Consider the following 20,798-nt stretch of genomic DNA (forward strand, 5'->3'; position numbering starts at 1 on the left):
AAACAACAATAATAATAAGCAGAAAAGAAGGAGGGCTTACTAGCAGCTGTAAAACCTTGAGTAAGTCTTATGACTTTTCTAGTTTGACCTTGTGCCAAACAGCCATGGATGAACTAAACCAGCACTTTGCCCCCTTTCACTACATCCCCGTTGTGCTATTTCCAAACACAGACCCCATAGTCTGTAAGATTTTATCTTAAGCTCTATTTAGATAATTATTATACACTTTTGGAGAAACCCTGTCTTGAAAAACCAAAAAAAATTATTATACACTTTCTAATTATGAAGTAACTACTATTAGAACGGATTTTAAAACTGTAACTGTATTTACTGGCAAAATAGCACCCAAAAACCCTAGACCTAGGGATAGCGTCAGGTAAAGCTTGATCTAGGAGCTGTTCCAAACGACCCATGCTTTTTTGGACTGTCAGCTTCATCTCCTGTGAAAAATTCCAAGGAAGCCAGAGATTCCAGGCATCGCTGGCTTTTCTCATTCGTAATGAACAGAAAACAGTTTGTTTCCCAGTTTGTTATCAAGAAGAGAAGACCCAGAATTGAGTCACACTGATGATCACTGGCTCATCTAAGTTGTGCCTGCATCTTTTCCGGACCACTGATTATAGCCTGCAGGATGAGATTTTTCTAACTTGCTTCTGCAGAGCAGACCCCTCCCCTTGAGTAGGCCACTTCTGAGCAAGTTCCACGGCTAGGAAATCCTCTGTTAGGCTGGGTGAGATAAAGGGTGCTACAAAGGCTCAGAGGAGCTGATGTCAGCACAGGACACCCCCAGATCCTATAAGGCAGTGAAATATAGCCTGTGACCTGTCCTCCTAGCCCCACTCCATCCTCCAATCCTGTGGCTTTCCTCACAGACAGCTTAGCTGGACTCCCACCTCACACCCCACACCGCATCCCTGAGTGCCCTTCAGCACTGAGTCCTCAGCACATGCACAGCCTTTTCAGACAGGAACTCTTACGAGCTGGCCTTAGAAAGGAGGGGCACAAGTCAGGCAGTGGTGGCGCACGCCTTTAATCCCAGCACTTGGGAGGCAGAGGCAGGTGGATTTCTGAGTTCAAGGCCAAGGCCAGCCTGGTCTACAAAGAGTTCCAGGACAGCCAGGGCTATATGCCTTTAATTCCAGCACTTGGGAGGCAGAGGCAGGTGGATTTCTGAGTTCAAGGCCAAGGCCAGCCTGGTCTACAAAGAGTTCCAGGACAGCCAGGGCTATACGCCTTTAATCCCAGCACTTGGGAGGCAGAGGCAGGCAGATTTCTGAGTTCAAGGTCAAGGCCAGCCTAGTCTACAAAGAGTTCCAGGACAACCAGGGCTACATAGAGAAACCCTGTCTTGAAAAACCAAAAGATAAAAAAAAAAAAAGGAAGGAAGGAAGAAAGGAAGGGCAGCAGAGGTGGCCATTGCAAAGCACCATGAGTGCTTCTAGGCACTCCTCTCCCACACCAGTTCACAGTGTGCAAACTCTGGCCAATCCTCAGCAGCCACAGGCAGAGAGAGGGGAGAAGGCGATGCCTCAGCCGGGCTGGCGAGTCAGCAAGGAAATCTTCCAAGCAGCCAGATCTCTCCACAATGGGGCACCTCGACCAGAAAACATGTCTTCTAGAAACTTCCTATTCATTACTGGAGTTAGGGAATTCACCCTCTAGTTGGGGCCCAACCCTGCTGTGTGCACTCAGGACTCCCACAATCCTCCCTGAGCCCTTCAGGGCAGTGATTTTGGGTGATAGCCTCTTACTTGCCTTCAGGCCCACCTCTTCTTGGAGGTTCAAACCTCTCCCCCACCCCACCTCCCCACACCCCATGAAGGCTGTTCACTGCTGTCAATGTTAAGGCCTTCAGTCTTGCTCTCCAGACAGAACTTGCTCTTTTGGGGTGGGGTGGGGTGGGGTGGGGTGAGGTAGGGCGGGGTAGGGAGGTCCAAGGAGAGTCACAGGGACACGGGCCCAGTATGCAGCTGATGCTCAACTTTGTACAAATAGGGCCAGGGATGCATAGGGTGGAGAAAGCCAGCCTCACCCTGTTCCCAGCATGACCCAAGTGAACCCAGCAAGCCAGGGCAAGGCCTCCAATATGCACCAACCCCTGGTCTATAAAACAGTTTCCGGTGGACCAGCCTGCAGGGACTTCCCAGTCTGCTGGGCCATTCAAGCATCAGGAAGGAGGGAGCTGAGGCAAATGGACCAGGGTAGCAAGGAGAAGGGCAGGCAGAAGAAGGGTCATCTAATCAAAGACGCCAGACAAAGAGGCCTCAAGTATTGCCTTTGGATGGTGTCCCTAACATAGGTAGGACTCAGGTACAGGAAAAATAACCAGCAGAGATCAGTGAAGGCAGGATTGTCTCAGGCTAATCACCGAAGCACACCTCTCGAACAAGTCATAAAACATGTGTTTTCCTTTTCCAGTGTGTGTGTGTGTGTGCGTGTGTGCCTGTGTGTGTGTGTGCACCCAAGCCATGTGCATGTGTGAGAAACACATTGTGTGTCTTCTTCAATTGCTTCTCCATCTCATTCTTTTTTATTTATTTGTTTGTTTGTTTGTTTGTTTGTTTTGGACCAAATGAGTGTTGAATGCCTCCAATCACAGCTTCTGGAGCCCGAGGCAGGCAGACTCTGTGAGTTCAAGGCCAGCCTGGTCTACATTGAGTTTTAGGCTAACCAGAGCTACATAGAAATATCCTATCCCAAAAAGAGGAGAAGGAGGGAGGAGGAGGAAGAGATAAAGAAGGAAGAGAGGGAGGTGAAGAAAGAAGAGAGAGAGAAAGAGAGAGAGAGAGGTATTTATCTGCATATATGTCTATGTACCATGTAAATGCCTCCTGTACACAGAGACCAGAAGAGGGTGTCTGATCCATCAGATTTTCTGGACTTGGAGTTACAAATTGTGACCTACCATGTAGGTGCTGTTAATCAAATTCAGATCCTCTCAAAGAGCAGCCTGTGCTTTAACCCCTGAGACATTTCCCCAGCCCCCTCCAGCTTATTCTTTGAGATAGCTGAACCTGGCATCAAAATGTCTGCTTGTGTCCTTTGTGAACATTGCTCTAGCTGGAGATGTTGGAGCTCCACCAGCCCAGCACCCTTAACCCTGTGCCTTTCTTCCGTGGTTGACTGTCCTAAGTGTCTGGCTCTAGGAGGTACCACAGGCTCACCTTTCCCTGTCTCAGCCCTAGGATCAGACTCTGCTGCTCTGAGGAGACACATACTTTTAGCCATACAAAGTCACACATGCCTGTGAGCCTAGCACTCAGGAGGCAGAGGTAGAGGCAGAGGCAGGAGGATTGTCACAATTTAGAGGCCAAGTTGATCTATATAATGCAGTGATACTCAATCTTGGGGTCGTATATCAGATATCTACATTACAATTCATAATAGTAGCAAAATTACAATTATAAAATGCTAATGAAAACAATTTTCTTGTTGGGTCACCACAACATGAGGAACTGTATTAAAGGGCCCCAGCATTAGAAGGTTGAGAACCACTGCTGTAGTGTGTTTTAGGATAGCCAGGGCCACAGAGTAAAACATTGTCTCAAAAGAACCAAGAAATTAAAACAAAAAGAAACATTTTTAAAAACAAGCTAATAACACAAGTATATTGCATCATATTTGAGAACTTGATAAAAAAATTAATTGTTCAGTTACTGTTTAAAACAGAAAGAACAGAAAGAAGGCTTAGCAGTTAAGATTTGAACTCCAACACCCACATGGTCAGAGCAGTCTGTAACACCAGTTCCGAGGGATACGGTGCCCTCTACTGGCCTCCTCGAATATTACATGCATGTGGTGCACAGACATACATGCAGGCAAAATACTCTAACAGCAAGAACAGCAACAAAATCTTAATATTTTCCTTTTTAATTAAGCATACGGGTTGGCGAGATGGCTCAGAGGGTAAGATCACTGACTGCTCTTCCAAAGGTCCTGAATTCAAATCCCAGCAACCACCTGTAATGAAATCTGACGCCCTCTTCTGGTGTGTCTGAAGATAGCTACAGTGTACTTAATCTATAATAATAAATAAATCTTTAAAAACAAAACAAAACAAAAATATACCGGAGCCAGCAAGATGACTCAGCAGGCAAAGGCACTTGATACTCAAGTATAACAATTTAAATTCAATCCTTGGATCCCACATAAAGACTCAGAGGCCCCCACAGTTTACAGGCTTGGTAGCTGAGGATCCCACAGAGGCCCCTTCTCAGCTTACAGGAGGCCTTGGTAGCTCTATAGTCACTTAACTAAGGCATGAGGGTCACGCTCTTTTGTTATCCCCAAGCTGGGATCATTTCTAGAAACTTTCCCTCGCCAGCCTTCCCCACTTAGCCCTAAGGAGTGACGATCCAGAAGTTTCTAGACCTTCTCCAGGTGACAAAGGACAGAAAAACTCTAGGAAGGAAATTATGAAGCCTAGTCCCCAAGATAGGCATGCAAAAGGCAGAATGGGACGTGGGTTTGGGGTCAACAGATCTATAGGGCTCCTGGGAGCTGGGTCAGAGCTTGCAAAACCCAGCTGTAAACAGAGCATGGTTTCTCAGGAATGGCCAGGGCTTTCTGCAGAAGAGGGGTGTCTCAGGAAGGAATCATCATCACAAACCGGAAGAGAAGGAGACTGTGGCTTACGGGTTGCTGCATGACTCATCGCTAGCCCTGCCAGCTGCCTCTTAAGTGCTGGACAGCACAGGGCCTGGGAACACTGGTGGAATCCCTGTCTAGTCCCCTCACCAGAAGAGGACCCAGGCAGGTCAGTGGTTCTTAACCCAGATGTGTCACTTAATGTTTCCACCATCTGAAAGGTGGTTACCATAGAGAATGATGCTCACTAACACTGAGCACAGATGCAAGAGGGGATGCAGAAGATGATGGGACAGTACACTGAGTTCAGCAGGACTGACCGTGAGCTTGCCACGTGTTTAGCACCGGTCACGAGCTAGCACTCAACAAGGCCACATTGGGTTCCTTCTCTGTTCCCACCGTCCAGTGCCAGACACCAATCAATCACATGCCTATGTGTCTTGGTGACATCAGTCTGAAGACCAACCAGCCACGTGTACTTCTTCCTCCCTGGAGCCTCCCGTAGCCTCCACAACCAGGTATCCAAGGGAGACGGATGCAGTAAGGAAGGCTGCAGAATTTCCAGCCCCACCGACTCCAGGTCTTAACTTTACCCTTCCCATCCTCCAAGTGACACTCTCAACTCTTCAACTATATGAGGGCAAGCCATGGTGGTGTGGGTCAGTAATCCTAAAACTCAGGACACAGAGACAGGAGGATCACAAGCTAGAATCAAATCTTATCTACACAGCAAGACTGTTTTTGTTTGTTTGTTTGTTTGGGGTTTTTTTTTGTTTTTTTGTTGTTTTGTTTTGTTTTTTTGTTTTGTTTTGTTTTGTTTGAGACAGGGTTTCTCTGTGTAGCCCTGGCTGTCCTGGAGCTCACTCTGTAGACCAGGCTGGCCTCGAACTCAGAAATCCACCTGCCTCTGCCTCCCAAGTGCTGGGTTTAAAGGCATGCACCATGACGCCCGGCTGGCACCTAGTTTTCAAGTTAGACAATGGATACCTGGAAAGCCAGGCAGGATGGCACATTCTTGTCACCCCAGTATGCAGGAGGTGTGTGTGTGGGGCGATTAAAATTCAAGGATAGGGCTGGTGAGATGGCTCAGTGGGTAAGAGCACCCGACTGCTCTTCCGAAGGTCTGCAGTTCAAATCCCAGCAACCACATGGTGGCTCACAACCATCCGTAACGAGATCTGACTCCCTCTTCTGGAGTGTCTGAAGACAGCTACAGTGTACTTACATATAATAAATAAATAAATCTTTAAAAAAAAAAATTCAAGGATAACCTCTGCTACATAGTGAATCAAAGCTAGGTTGGGATCCATAAGACCCAGTCTCTAAAACCAAAACAGGGCTGGAAAAATTGCCACTTAGAACACATGTTGCTCCTACAGAGAACCCAGGTTCAGTTCCCACATGGCAGCTCACAACAATCCATTCTCCAGTTCTGGGGGTAATCTGACCTCCCAGGGCTCCAAGCATGTATGTGGTATACAAAATTACGTGAAAGCCAGGCAGTGGTGGCTCACGCCTTTAATCCCAGCACTTGGGAGGCAGAGGCAGGTGGATTTCTGAGTTCGAGGCCAGCCTGGTCTACAGAGTGAGTTCCAGGACAGCCAGGGCTACACAGAGAAACCCTGTCTCGAAACCCCCCCCCAAAAAAACCCACAAAAGATAACAGAGATGCAGCTTTAAAAATTATTGTTGGGAGCTGAAGAGAGAACTCAGTGTTTAAGATCACTGGCCACTCTTCCAGAGGATCCTGGTTTGATTTCCGACACCCATGTTGGTGTAGCTCACAACCATCTGTAACTCCAGTTCCAGGGGTCCTAAGCCCCTTGTGGCCTCCTGGGGCACCAGACATGCATACAAAACTCCCATGCACATCAATATGGTAATTAAAAACTAAATAAAGTCAATAAAAATTATTGTTATCTCTTTTTAGACTGAATGTATGTAGTTATGTTGGTGGTATCTTTTACTATAAAACCATTTTATTAAAACAGCCAATGTCCTTAGAAGACAACTGCCTTTGCTTAGACAGGTGAGACATGACTGAAGTATTGACACACAGTAATTAATTCTTACTTTTGAGTGTTTTGGCTTCCTGAGCCTCAGTTTCCCTATATGCAAGCATGCTGGTGACATAATAGACTTTGTCTTCCTGTGTGCAGGTCCTGGGTTCCCTTTCTCCCTCTTCTGGGCAACTTTCTCTTCTCTAGCACACACACACATGCATTCCTGCATGCATGCAGGCACACTGACAGCCAGGTTCCCTTCCCTCTGCCCTGAGTCACTAGTGTCCCCCAGAATGCTCATAGTGGTCCCTGGTGCTACCGAGTGGGAGCTCCTATTTTTTTTTCCAAGACAGGGTTTCTCTGTGTAGCCCTGGCTGTCCTGGAACTCACTCTGTAGACCAGACTGGCCTTGAACTCAGAAATCCTTCTGCCTCTGCCTCCAGAGTGCTGGGATTAAAGGTGTGCGCCACCACACCCAGCTGGGACCTCCTATCTTGATCTACCTACCTGAGGCCCTTCAGCTTTTTCCTGCATTTCTCAGAGGTAAATGGAGCAAGCATGATAACTCACACCTATAACTGCAGCACACAGGATCCTGATGGATGGGGCCACTGGGTTGTTTGAGGCCGGCATGGGTAACAGAGCTTGACCTTGTGTCAAAAAGAACAACAAAAGCCAAAGAAAACAGAAGGTCCCTGAGCACAAGGATCTGTCCAATATCTAAGCCCCAGGTTGATAATGTACAGGGGTGTGCTCGACTGAGGGATCTTGACCTGTCACCTCTTGAGCATAAGGGACAAGATGAGTTTTGCAGTTTTTGGACTCTCCCATGGCGATTGGTGTCAATGTCCCTCCTTTTCCTGGCATTTCCTCCACCACTATGCAACTTGTGGTGGTGGAGCCCTCCTGTCTTGGGAAGGTATTTACTTCAAGAAAAGTGTCCCTGGTTCTGAATGTGACTCTATCTCTGAACCGGCTTCAGTTCACAACCTATGTGACTGAACTGGAGTGGCCGGATCTCTGCCGGCTGTGGCCTCAACTTGTGCAACTAGAAGCCTGGACCAAGCCGGTGGACGTGTCAAGTTGTTGAAGGAAACCTGCGAGGCCGTTCTATTCCGGTTTTGCATGGTGCACGGAACCTGCTTCTGCAGAGCCTGCCTTAAGCAGTCGGGTGGTACAAGCCTGGAGCCGTCCAGACTTCGTGTGGCCAGGGGCGTGGCTAGAGATGCTGGGGCGGGACTTGTTCAGAAACAGGGCGGAGCCGGCTCCGACCTACCGTAGGGAGGGGCAGGAGGGAGGCGGAGCAGGAAGGGGCGGCGGCCCTGCCCGGCTTCCGCGTCATTGCTCTTAAAGCACCTGCCCGCCTGTCGCGGCTACGAAGGTGCCGTCAGAGCCCGAGACTCGGCTCCATGGACACCCTACAGACGACGTCCGGCGCTCGGCGGGGTGAGTGCTACCGGGTGGAACGGGTGCTGCGCTGCGTTGGGTCCGGCTCCGGGAGGGTCGCGCGCGGGCAGTGTCTCCATCGCTGGTCGCTGGGACCCTACTGAGTTCACCCTAGTGCGTGGAACGGGGTGTCTTGGGGCACCCGGCGTTCTCGGGGCTCTAGCCAGGACCTCCTCGCGTCACCGGGCCCGGTAGCCAACCAGAGTCGCCCAGCAACTTTTCTCCCCGTGGGTCACCCCGGAAACTTGTCCTTCCCAGAATAGAACTCTGTCCCTGAGCCGAAGTATGAGACTTGGAGACGAAGGCGGTGGCCACAATGGGGAAGCCCCTGGGTCCCCTGCGCACTTACAGCCCCAGTTTCCTTCTGAGAGCCCCGCCCCTGCCTCCTGGGTCCCTTGGGTTGGCGTGGAACAGAACGGGGTTTGGGGGTGGAGTCAGACCAAGTTCAAATGTTTGTATCACAAACTTTGAGTTGATGACCTTGAGTAAACGCTTACTGCCTGTGCCTCGGTCTCCCTCTTGTAAAAATAACTAATGCTGAGAGCTCCTTGAGAGCACAGCGTGGGCTGACACGTGAGAATGGCTTTGAATAGCGTCTTCTCAGTTCGTGTTTCCTCATTCTGTGGAAGAGAGTCTGAAAGAGACCTATATTGGGCATTGCTTGCCCTTAACCCTGTGGTCTGGTCAATAGGAGCTGTGATGGACACATTCCAAGAATGTGAAATATGAGTGACCCTTGTGGAACGAAGCCTGTCCAAGAATCCAACCCCACCATGAGTCTGTGGGGTCTTGAGGACAGACACAGCAGCCAGGGTCGACCTCAGCCAGACCAGGATCCTGTGGCTAAAGAGGCCCCTACTTCCGAGCTGCAGATGAAGGTGGACTTTTTCCGTAAACTGGGGTACTCGTCCTCTGAGATCCACAGTGTCCTGCAGAAGCTGGGAGTTCAAGCAGACACCAACACGGTGCTAGGGGAATTGGTGAAGCATGGCTCAGCTACTGAACGAGAGTGCCAGGCCCTGATGGCCCCCTGCCCCCAGCCCCCTCTGGTGCCCCGGGGTGGAAACACCCCCAAGCCTTCCACTCTAGAACCCTCACTCCCAGAGGAGGACAGAGAGGGCAGCGACCTGAGACCTGTGGTCATCGACGGAAGCAATGTGGCCATGAGGTATGTGTGGAGACCTGTGGAATAGTGTCTGTGGCTCTTCCTTTGGGAAGGGGGCTTGGCTTTTCTCTTGGATTGGGGAAGGAACACAAAAGCTGTCTGTGAGATCCCACCATGTGCGAAGGAACCCCTTAAGCCTTAAAGACTTCCTCAGGGCTGTTTCTCCAATGCTATAAGAAGGAAAACAGCTCAAATCCTTGCCCAGAATCACACTTCTTGATAAATGAGAAGCAAAGATTCAAACCCAGCCTTCTTTGCCCAGAGTGTACCTTGTGCCATGGTCTATCCTTGCCTATGGCATGAGGCAGGACAGTATAAGGGATTAACCCGTGGGCCAGTCACTTAGCCAGTTGGGCTTTTTCTTCTCCTGTCAAACTTTCCACTTAGGTGGCCCCTGTGGGGAGAAAATTCATAGAACGTGGCGAGTTACAAGTATTCAGTGGAGCCAGGCAGTGGTGGTGCACGCCTTTAATCCTAGCACTTGGGAGGCAAAACAGGCAGATTTCTGAGTTCAAGGCCAGCCTGGTCTACAGAGTGAGTTCCAGGACAACTAGGTTCTATATAGAGAAACCCTGTCTCAAAAAAAGAAGAAGTACTCAGTGGACAGATGTTATTCCATGACTTGAGTCTTCTGGGATCTCCTTGTCCCCGACTCGAGCTCCCACTGAAGCAAGGCTCATTAGTTACTCAGAGCTTCCTAGCCCTAACCAGCTGTGACCTCTTGGTCAGATCTGGCATCTTCAGATGCGTGTGCACGGGTAGCCTGATGCTCTGGGCTCAGGTGTGCTGTAATGAGAATCTATACTTGCTGAATCCGCTCAGGCTGGCCTGATCTCTGGGGGTTCCCAGATCTCTTGCCGCCTTTGCATATCTCTCAAGGAATGGGGTGGGGTGGAGGCAGAATGGGAGCCAGGCTGCCTCTGACCTTAAGGAGCCCTGACTTCTCCCTTCTATCCAGGCCGCACCCTCCAGCTCTGCTTTCTCCCAGCTCCCTGCACAGCGGGCTGGTGAGTCAGGACTGGGTGGATAAAGTACAAGGAAAAGTTCCTGTTGGCAGGGACCAGGGGAGACCCCAGCAAAAGAACAGGAAGAGGGGAAGTCTCCTTTCTAGATCCCCTGAGGGCTCTCCCAAGAGGACTGCCCAACTTGTTATGATGTCAACTTCTTCACCACCTGGCTCCTGGTCCTACCTACTCCCAGCCCAGCTGGGTCAAGTGAGCTGTCCAGCTGGTTCATGGAGGCAGCCCTTCTTTACCACCTATGGGTCATCTTTAAAATGGGCCGATCCTGGGCTGGAAGGCTGAGAAATGCTGGCTTCTCTGCCAGAGGGCAGCAGGGCCAACTGGTTACCTTCCAGAGTCTGGCGTTCTCTCTAAGGCCCTGAATTAGGAGGGGTCTGACTTCCCCTGAGAGTCCCAGGCTGGGTGTTAGGAGTCTTGTGGGCAGCCATGTGCTCTGGGTATTTGTTTCTGGGCAGGAGGAGGAGGGGCCTGGGTGGGAGGAGGGGCAGTAGTGGAGGGGTTCAGTAGAGCTGATACCAAAGAGACAGACAGCCACTGTCTGCCCTCCTGCCTGCCTGCCTGCCTATCTGCTGGGGGTTTCTGAGCTAGGGTGGCCACGGAAGGGGAATTCCAGCCTCACACTTCCTGTCTCAGCAGCTGCTTGGTTCCTACCCTGCTGCTCCCCCCCCCCCCACACACACACACACACACACAAGGGCAGGCTGGCTAGCCCCCACTATATGCAAATCGTGGGGAAATTCACCTCTGTTTCCTTCTAAGGGAATTTTCCTCCACGGGAGTTAGGCCCAGCCCAGGCTGTTCTCTTCACCTGGGGAGGCTAGCCCTGCCTTGTCCTTGGGCAGGAATGGGAGTTTTCCAGAGTCACAGCCCTGTCAGGCTGGGGGGCCCTGAACTGTGGACCAGCAGGACTCTGTGGGTGGGAGGAAGTTGGTTTTCCTAGGCCAACCAGGCTTCCTGCATTGCAGTGAGCTGAATGAGCTGTCCAGGCGGTCTGGGCCTCAGGTCTCAAGGGCTCTCCCTGCCAAGAATAGGGCTCTGACTACCTGCTGAGGAAACTGTCCCAGTGCCAGCACTGCTGAGGGCAGACGTGTCCCCAACCTGGGTTTTAAATGCCCACAGGCGGTATACAGCCTAAGCACCCTGGCGTCTTGAGATCCTCCAGCTTGTCTTTGCTGGTCCAGGGAGGGCTCGTGAGTCCACATGTGGACACTGCACGCTCAGGACAGCGAGCCACAGGGCAGATGCTTACCTCACACCTGAGGGAAGAAGTGTGATGGGGCAGCAGTGGGCATTGTGAAGCCCCAGACTGGGCCCTGCCCTGGCAGGTGCAGAGGTGGGGTGGGGTGAGGTGGGGTGGGGAGGGGTTCTCGGAGGTTTTGACATATCACTTGGCTTCCAGAAAGAAGAACACGAATTGGCGGCAAATGGCTCATCATTTCTCTGGCTGCAGGGCGGGGAGGCTTCTCCCTCTCCATATGCAGAACACACACCATCATTGATAATTGAGTTCAGAAACTGCTTTCCTCCCACATGAACTTGGGTCTTCTGTAAGGGACAGCCAGCGCTCCAGCCAGTAGCCCCACACCCTGGTTCAGTTTTCACCACTTCCCAGTAGCCAGGGAACTTGTCCAAGTGATGGAAGTCTTCCTTTCTAGACAGAGTGATGGTCAAGGTGGACTCCATGCCTTTCCCACCCATCAGGGCTGTTGGTACCTAAGCAACAACAGGGTGGTTCTGATCACTGGCTACTATGTGACTCTAGTGACTACTAAGTTACCCTCTCTGGACCACAGGAGCAGAGGCAGTACTGTACTTCTGGTTTTGCTTGCTGATGTAGAGCATGGAATGGCCAGGTTTGCAGCTCCCCGTGAGTGTTAACTGACTATGAGCAAGCCGCCTGGGACCAGGAGGGTGTGGGGGCTCCCCTGGGATGGACTTATTTTCCTCTCCAATTCAGAGACCTCTAGACCTTGGAGCCTCGCCCTGAGATAGCGTCCATGTCTCCAGCTCCCCACTTCCCACTCTGTTCTCTTGGGGCTCAAGCTATCGCTCCCCCAAAGCCACCCACAGGATGTGGTCTGCCATGGACTTGCCTCTTTTGCGTAACATGTATTCTGTTTTATTTGCCAAATATGAGTCTGAGTCGCTCACTCCGGGGCTAACAAGAGGCAGGGCTTGCTAGGGAGGGAGCCCCAAACCCCAGTCCCTTCAGCACTCCCAGAAAATCCACCTTGCCAGCCCTCTGGCCTCAAGCCTTAGGGAGCTCTGTGTCCCTGGGGTGAACGAGCCTGTCTGCAAAAGCTGTCCACCAAGCTTGTGGGCAGACACAGACCAGGGCAAGCAGCTAGGCTGCTTCCGAGGAAAGCCGTGTTTAGATAGAGCAAGGCCAGGGCCTGATGCCCCAGCCCTCCTGTGAGCAAGCAGAGTTCCCCAGTAATTTCCTGCCCATCATCTGCCAGGGGTCACGCCCTCCCTGGGGCGGGGGGGGGGGGGGGGGGGGGGGGGGGGAGGGGAGGGCAGGGAGGGACAGGGCAGTCTTTGCAGGGAACAGGCCTCTTAAGAGGAAAAGAGGTGGCCTTTCACTTTCACACGGAAAAGCTCCTGGCGCTGTTATTTCCTGACCCCTTGTGGAAGGATGCTTCCCCGTGCCCCTGGGACCTCATGCACAGACTGAACTTTAATCCTGAACAGTCTGGTTTCTCCCACTTAACATGGCCGGTGCCTCCCTCCCCCGCCTCCCTTGCTGGTGCCTCCTTGCTGTGTAGTGTTGAGGGAAAGAGGTGACTCAGCCTGCATGTGCACATCCACGTCCCCGTGGTCCCTGCAGCTTGGGTGGGGCAGGATCCCCAAGTCTCCCATCACTTTTCCCCACCCCCCAGGTATGTTGCAAATGGCCCGACCCTCCCCCTCTATGTGGGGAGCCAGTGTGGCTAGATTCCTGGGTGGATCCACGCTTTTAGGAGATGGAATCTTAGGGAAAGTCCCTTCCAGGGGCTGGCCATCAGGCACTGTGGGAACCGGCCCAGGGACAAGACCTTAGGCCCTACTGGCAGAGGGCCATGGGCTGAGTCCTACAGTTGCCCAGCAAGGCCAAGCAGGGCTAGATTGTGGCTCCCTTCTTACTTTTGCTCTGGCAGGGCTGACTACATACAGACTGGTTATTCTGTGAGCTAACCTTTCCCTCCTCTGCCAGCCATGGGAACAAGGAAGTCTTCTCTTGCCGGGGCATTCTGCTGGCTGTGAACTGGTTTCTGGAGCGAGGCCACACAGATATTACCGTGTTTGTGCCATCTTGGAGGAAGGAACAGCCTCGGCCAGATGTGCCTATCACAGGTATGTATGCCCTCTGGAAGTAGGATAGCCTCACTCTACCAGGGACCCTGGTGCTTCCCCAAAGGATCCTTAAATAGGGTCAGCACCTTCTAAATGGTAATGAGGACCAGCCTGTCCTGTCTTTTTCAATTCTTTTTTGTTTGTTTGTTTGTTTTTCGAGACAGGGTTTCTCTGTAATAGCCCTGGCTGTCCTGGAACTCACTTTGAAGACCAGGCTGGCCTTGAACTCAGAAATCCGCCTGCCTCTGCCTCCCGAGTGCTGGGATTAAAGGCGTGCGCCACCACGCCCGGCCCGTCTTTTTCAATTCTTGTTGCTTTCAGCAGCCCAGTTCAGGCAGGAAATGGCTGGAGGTCACCTTGTGTCGCTTTGGGATGCCTTCCTGATCCTATTGGAGTGGGGTGTCCCTTCTTCAACATCCCCAGTGGCAGAGGGACAGTGTAGCTTCATATTTGAAATTGTGGGTGCTGGGCCAAGAAGACAGGGTAAAGGACTTGGCCCCAAGTAACTCAGGTAAGGGCCTCAAGTAGACATTAGCTGTGGGCTCTTCATCTGTGAAATGGGGCAGGGTAGAGGTGGCATCCTCCAAACACTGCTGAAGGAACAGTTGAGAATGGTACAGAAGTGCTTAACTCAGTGCAGTGTGAGAGCTCAGCATAGTGTGAATGCCCAGCTGCAACCATTGCTCTCATGAAAGCCCCCACCTTGAGGAGGAGGGAGTGACAAGAGGCAGCTTTTTAAGAAGTCTGCATAGGCTGGAGAGATGGCTCAGTGGTTAAGAACACTGACTCTTCTTCCAGAGATCCTGAGTTCAATTCCCAGGAACCACATGGTGGCTCACAACCATCTGTAATGGGATCTGATGCCCTCTTCTGGTGTGTCTGAGAACAGCTACAGAGTACTCTAAATTATTAAAAAAAAAAAAAATAAGGTTGGCTGAGATAAAAACCATAGACTACATCTTTAAAAAAATAAAGAAGTCTGCAAATCAGGGCCATGCTAGGGGCTTCTAGGCCTTTTCTGAACAGAGCTGGGAGTGTTGTTTTGAGTATGCAGAGGACAGAGCCAAGACACTTCTTCCTGGAGCCCTGTGGTACAGGCAAGGCACACAGGTCGGAGGGGAAGCAGGAAGAGCCACTCTTGGCTCCGCACTCTTGCTGGATGTGATGCCCTGCGTAGGCGTGCACTTGGTTTCCACACAGCTGGTTCCCGTCCTCTTGGAACTGGTGTGAACAGCCTCTCATCCTGGCCACTGTGAGACATGGGACCCTGTGGGTCCATCTCGAGGTCTCCAATGGGCCCTGACCTGCTGCTCTGCTCATCCCCCAGACCAGCACATCCTGCGAGAACTGGAGAAAAAGAAGATCTTGGTGTTCACGCCATCCAGGCGGGTCGGTGGCAAGCGTGTGGTGTGCTATGATGACCGCTTCATTGTGAAGCTGGCCTTCGAATCCGACGGAGTGGTGGTCTCCAATGACACGTACCGAGACCTCCAAGGCGAGAGGCAGGAGTGGAAACGCTTCATCGAGGAGCGGCTGCTCATGTACTCCTTCGTCAACGACAAGTACGTCACTGCTGGGGACTGGCTCTGCTGGGCCCACAGGCTGGGCTGCAGCTTTTGGGGTGACATGAGTTGCAGGGAGAAGGCTAGGGACAGTGGGACTTTTTGATAGGGAGCCTGGGAGTTGGAGCTGGCCAATACGTTCCTCTCTTAAGAAGGTCTATGGCCACACACATCCCAAGATACACTTAGCCTTCCTGATAGCCTCATAGTTCCCAGCCTAGGGAGCGCCCTGAAGGCGACCCTGAGCTATGCCCTCTGGACTGAGGGATCCCCTCTCCCTCTGGGGTGACCCAACTGCAAACTCAGAAGACCTTTAGGGGCATCCTGCAGACAAGCATCTTGGGAGCTGGCTATCTAGCCCTTTCCTTGGTTCCTCTCCACGACTTCTATCTCCTGAGCGTTCTGGTTCACCTACCACAGGTTCATGCCCCCTGACGACCCTTTAGGACGGCATGGGCCTAGCCTGGACAACTTCCTTCGTAAGAAACCACTGCCTTCTGAACACAGGAAGCAGCCATGCCCCTATGGTGAGACCCAGCTCTGTCCTCAATAGTCTTATTTACCCTACCTTTCCTCTTGCCTGTCCCACCCCACCTAGGCCCATCCGTGGCTTCCTTGTGGGGACCTCCTGTTCTTGACCACCTGAATCCCAAGCCTGTGCCTCCTCCTCGCTCTGGCCCCCGTTTAGACGCCCTCTCTGTTCTTGCAGGGAAGAAATGTACGTATGGAATCAAGTGCCGATTTTTCCACCCTGAGCGGCCAAGCCGTCCCCAGCGCTCTGTGGCCGATGAGCTCCGTGCCAACGCCCTCCTCTCACCTCCCAGGACTCCAGTCAAGGACAAAAGTAGCCAGAGGCCTTCCCCTGCCTCTCAGCCCAGCTCTGTGTCCCTAGAGGCTGAACCAGGCAGCCTGGATGGGAAAAAGCTGGGTGCCAGGTCATCTCCAGGTCCCCACCGAGAAGGCTCACCGCAGACCTGTGCTCCAGCTGGCAGGAGCCTCCCTGTTAGTGGGGGCAGCTTCGGGCCCACAGAGTGGCTTGCACACACCCAGGACTCACTCCCATACACCTCCCAGGAGTGCCTTGATTCAGGCATTGGCTCCCTGGAGAGCCAGATGTCAGAATTATGGGGCGTGCGAGGAGGCAGCCCTGGAGAGTCGGGCCCCACTCGGGGCCCCTATGCAGGTTATCACAGCTATGGATCTAAGGTCCCAGCAGCACCTTCCTTTTCTCCCTTTAGACCAGCCATGGGTGCTGGCCACTTCAGTGTCCCCACCGACTATGTGCCCCCGCCACCCACCTACCCATCCAGAGAGTACTGGTCTGAGCCGTACCCATTGCCCCCACCCACTCCTGTCCTTCAGGAGCCCCAGAGACCCAGCCCCGGGACTGGTGGGGGGCCCTGGGGCAGGGTGGGTGACCTGGCCAAAGAAAGGGCTGGTGTATATACCAAGCTGTGTGGTGTCTTCCCCCCACACCTGGTAGAAGCTGTAATGAGACGCTTCCCACAGCTGCTGGATCCGCAGCAGCTGGCCGCTGAGATCCTGTCTTACAAGTCCCAGCACCTCAGTGAGTAAGCCAGGAGGTGGCGCAAGGGGCTGTCGGGCATCACAGATAGCGGTCCCCAGCCCCTGGCCTACCCTGGAAGCTGGACAGAGGGACAAGTGAAGCAGGCAAGGGAATCCTCAAACCAAAGATACCATAGGATTGGTTCTGGCCCCGCGGCACCCCTACCCGTCCCGCACAGGTCAGAAACGATCACCCTGTTGATACACATTGTATCTCTGTCATTTAAGGAGACGCTGCCGGTCAGGCCGTCCATCCGTGGCTGATGCCCAAACCCTCTTTTTTTTCTCAGAGGGCAGGGTGGGAGGCATGGGGAAGCAGAGGCCTGAGCTGGACCCCACCTTCCACCCTGTCCCTGGGACGCCGGCACCACCGGCTAGTTAGGCACCATGTGCCTGCTCTCTGAGGCCCCCTCAAGCCAATGTGGCCTCATCCCTGTTCACAGGGCATGAGGCTTCATGTTAGTAAGCAAGATGCTTCTTTAAGCCCCTCCCCTGCCCGCTCTGTCCACCTACACCCCCACCACCACCAGGGCTCCAAGGCCCTCTGAGCCCCTCCCCTGCCCGCTCTATCCACCTACCCCCCCCCCACAACCAGGGCTCCAAGGCCCTCTGTTTCCACACCTTCCCCTTCCCCATGGGTGGGAGGACACATGTATGCTGTGTACAGAGACGAGATTTAAATATTTTAAATGAAAAAAGTTGACAAAATAAAGGCTATTGCCAGGCTGGAGAAATGGCTCAGTGGTTAAGAGTACCGACTGCTCTTCTGAAGGTCCTGAGTTCAAATCTCAGCAACCACATGGTGGCTCACAAACATCTGTAATGAGATCTGGTGCCCTCTTCGGGGTGTCTGAAGACAGCTACAGTGTACTTACATATAATAATAAATCTTTTTTTAAAAAGGGAGAAATTTAAAAGAAAAAAGCTATTGCTAGTCGTTTTGAGAGGAAGTTGTCCTTTCTGTGCCTGGTGGGTAGAGCTGCTCTGGGGTGACAGGAGGCCAGTAGGGCAGATGTCACTCCCTGTCCTCAGAAAGGAGGGCTCCCAGAAGCAGTTGTCCCTTGGAGCTGAACCTGAATAGGAGGCAAGGTGGCCCTGGACGTAGCAGGTGACAGCTGCAGGAAGAAGTGTAACGGCGCAGAGCCCTGTGGCTTCAGCTGGCTAGAGGGGTACTGGGGCGGGCGACAGCAGGGTGAGGCTGTTCCTCTTTTCTCTGATGACAAGAATTGAGGGTAGGAAACAGGGAAACGATTTGATCCAGGCCACAGAGGGCGGTGTGATCCAAGTAGGTGAGGGAGCCCTTGGGTGCTTGCGCACAGGCTCCTCCTCTCAGATCTGCTGTGTGTCCAAAGAACCAGGGTTGCAGAGCAGGGCGAGGAAGGGCTGGGTTAGTAGCAGCAGCTCGGAGAGGCCCTGCCACTGACTCTACCAGCTGGAGCAAGGGACTATCCTTCCCGGGCCTCAGTTTCCTCATCTATGAAATGGGAATCCTAATGGCAGCTACCTTACAGGTTTGTCATGAGGGTTCAGTGAGATAATACATGCTAGGTATGTGACCTGCCTCCTGCCGCACAGCACAGGCACTGCTCATTAGAAGGCTTCCATAACCGTGACTCCTGTGGGCAGGCTCACGGGACTGACCCCATCCACCATGTCAAACTGCTCATCAGCCCTAGACAAGCCCAGGCAAGATAACACCTTCCTCCCTCCTCCCAGCTCCAACTTCAAAAATGAACATGAATATTTTAAATGAAAGGCTAGGCTATCACACAATTCCCAAGCAAATATTACCAGCCAAGGAAAAAGGGGTGGGGGGAGCGGAATTACAGCTTTAATAATCCTACCTTTGAACAATTCCTCTGATATTTGTACTTAGTAGTTGGTGTAGCTCAGTGCGTATTTCTGTTTAAAAACTACTTCCATACAGAACAGCTGTGAAGCTCTGGAAGAAAATGTCACTGTGGGGATCCTCCCCACGAGCTCCGCCCAACTTTTCCCTGACCACCCTTCCAGAAGTGCCTGCTTAGGACAAGCATCAGGATCCGTTGGCATGCAGGAGCTGGAAGCTTCCCTCCCACAGGAATTAAAGGTGTCTATGCCATGCGTGTTTCTCCCGGCCTCCTCGGGAGCTGTTAGCAGCATAAGGAGAGACGGCAATGCCTTATTTATTCTTACAAAGGAACTACATTGTCCAGGGCTCTGGGAAGGCAGCCAACCATGCCCTGAGTTCAATACTCAGCACCTGGTGTTGGAGCGTACACCTGCCATCCCAGCATCCGGGAAGAAGATGCGGGAGGGCCACAAGTTCAAGGCCATCTTTGGTTACAAAGCAAGTTCCAGGCCAACTTGGCCTGCGTGAGACTCTGGTCTCAAACCCACGAAATAAAACACACGGACACACAAACGCGCCAATGTATTCTCAGGTTAAACGGCCGTCTGTGGGCATCTGTTTGTCTTTATGGGATAGGAAGCTAAAATACCGGACAGTCGGGTTCACTATCAGTTGCTTGGCAATGCTGAATGACTTGCCCAAGGTCCCACGGAGGAAGGCAGGCTGGGGCAGGGCTTTCAGTACTCGTCCTGATCCCAAAACCTGACACCAGACTGTGGTGACTCAAGCCTCTGCAGAAATGGGAAGTGAGCGGCTCCTCCCACTGAAGCAAGTATAATGCTCGCCCACTCGGCTGCTCAGCAGGGGCCCTGTCTGTACCATACTGTGGAGCTTTGGGGGCCATGAGATTCAGGGGTCGCTCACAAGGGGAAGTGAGAGGAACTCTTCCACTGTCCTGGCTTTCTTAGCCGGAGTTTGAAGTCATCTGTGACTGTCTTATGGGGGTGAGAAATGGGCTGACTCCACAGGCAGGCAGCAGCACGAGTGCCAGCTGGCTATGGCTAATGTTAGGAGGCAGGGCCTGGCCCTGCTGGTCCACTGAAAACAGTGAGGGCTACAGATTCAAACAGTAGGTGCCAGCTAGGACTGGGCTCTGGGCTCAGGCCTTCTGATGTCTGCCTTGGTGCCCATGCTTCCTGACAGCTTGGCTCAGCTGGACTAGCCAACCACGCGGCCATGCCTCCAGGCCTCTTTCTCAATCTAGCTTCCGGGCAGGGCTACCCAAACAGCCCGGCTCAAAGCCAAGGCTGTTTCTTCTCTGTGACTTGCTTCAGCATTAACTCCAAAGTTCTCACCACCTCTTGTCCCCTGGCCACTGAGGCCACTCAGGTGGCACTGGACCACACGGGACCTTGGCTTTCCACCCGTGAAATGGGCACAAAGACACACCACCTCTCCAGACATTACAAAAGGAGACCTTAACTAGCAGCATCTAGAGGCAGTGAGGTCCCAGTCACTAGCAGGCAGCCCTGGCTACTCACTGCCCTTCTCTCAGGACTTCAGCTGCCTGACCCACAGTGATCCACGTGGGAGCTTAACGGGAGAGGGCGGCAGGGACAGAATGTAACCAAAGCTCCCGAGACCAAAGCTCGAGCCACCAGGCTTGCTGCAAGGGATCAAATTCCAAGCAGCCGCCCCAGCTGCTCCTTATGCCAGCTCTTCCTGGTTACTCGAGCCAAGCCGGTGATGGGGAAACTGGTGTGTATGCAAATTCTCTGTTGGGAAATGATCTCTGGGAGCTGAGCTGGGCCTTCCCACCCTTCCCTCCCACTTGTACCAGCAGGTAGTGACCTCTAGGTGCTTCAGCAAGTTCTGCTCCACAAGACTAACCCCTTTGGGTGGGGGTGGGGGGGGACCCCAGCCTGCTCAGAAGTCAAAATGACTGGTCTGCCTTTGCATGTAGCCTGAGACAGGAAAGCTCTGTATGCCCTGCCAGACTGAGCCAGCCCGAAACGGGGTGTATGTGAAGCACCCCTGCTCTGGGTCACTCTCCACTCTGTCTCCATCAGGATATGGGAAGACCTGGCAGTCCCTGAAGATGCTGGTACCTAAACTAAGGACAAAATAGTCACCGTGCAAAGCCCACTTGGAGCTGCTAATGCCCTAAACTGCTGGTGTCTTTCAGTGATTAGGGTAGCCAGCTGTGGGGGCAAGGCCAGTGCCCATCTCTGCAGCTCCATTTCCTACTTCCGTTTTTTCCCTACCACCAAGGTCCTCTGCCCA

General features: G+C 52.6%; 1 protein-coding gene across 1 annotated transcript; it reads left to right on the plus strand.

Annotated features, from left to right (window-relative positions):
• The first annotated feature begins 7,900 nt into the window (after nt 1-7,900).
• Zc3h12a (zinc finger CCCH-type containing 12A) lies at nt 7,901-17,418 on the plus strand. Its single transcript, XM_021160350.3, has 6 exons — nt 7,901-8,036; nt 8,728-9,204; nt 13,417-13,556; nt 14,884-15,118; nt 15,539-15,645; nt 15,828-17,418. The coding sequence occupies exons 2-6, from the start codon at nt 8,762-8,764 to the stop codon at nt 16,691-16,693; spliced, it is 1,791 nt and encodes a 596-aa protein (XP_021016009.1). The 5' UTR covers nt 7,901-8,036; nt 8,728-8,761; the 3' UTR covers nt 16,694-17,418.
• The last annotated feature ends 3,380 nt before the right edge of the window (nt 17,419-20,798 follow it).

Source organism: Mus caroli, unplaced genomic scaffold (genome assembly GCF_978045245.1).
Source record: "Mus caroli unplaced genomic scaffold, Mus_caroli_1 scaffold_6, whole genome shotgun sequence".
In the NCBI taxonomy this organism is placed as follows: domain Eukaryota; kingdom Metazoa; phylum Chordata; class Mammalia; order Rodentia; family Muridae; genus Mus; species Mus caroli.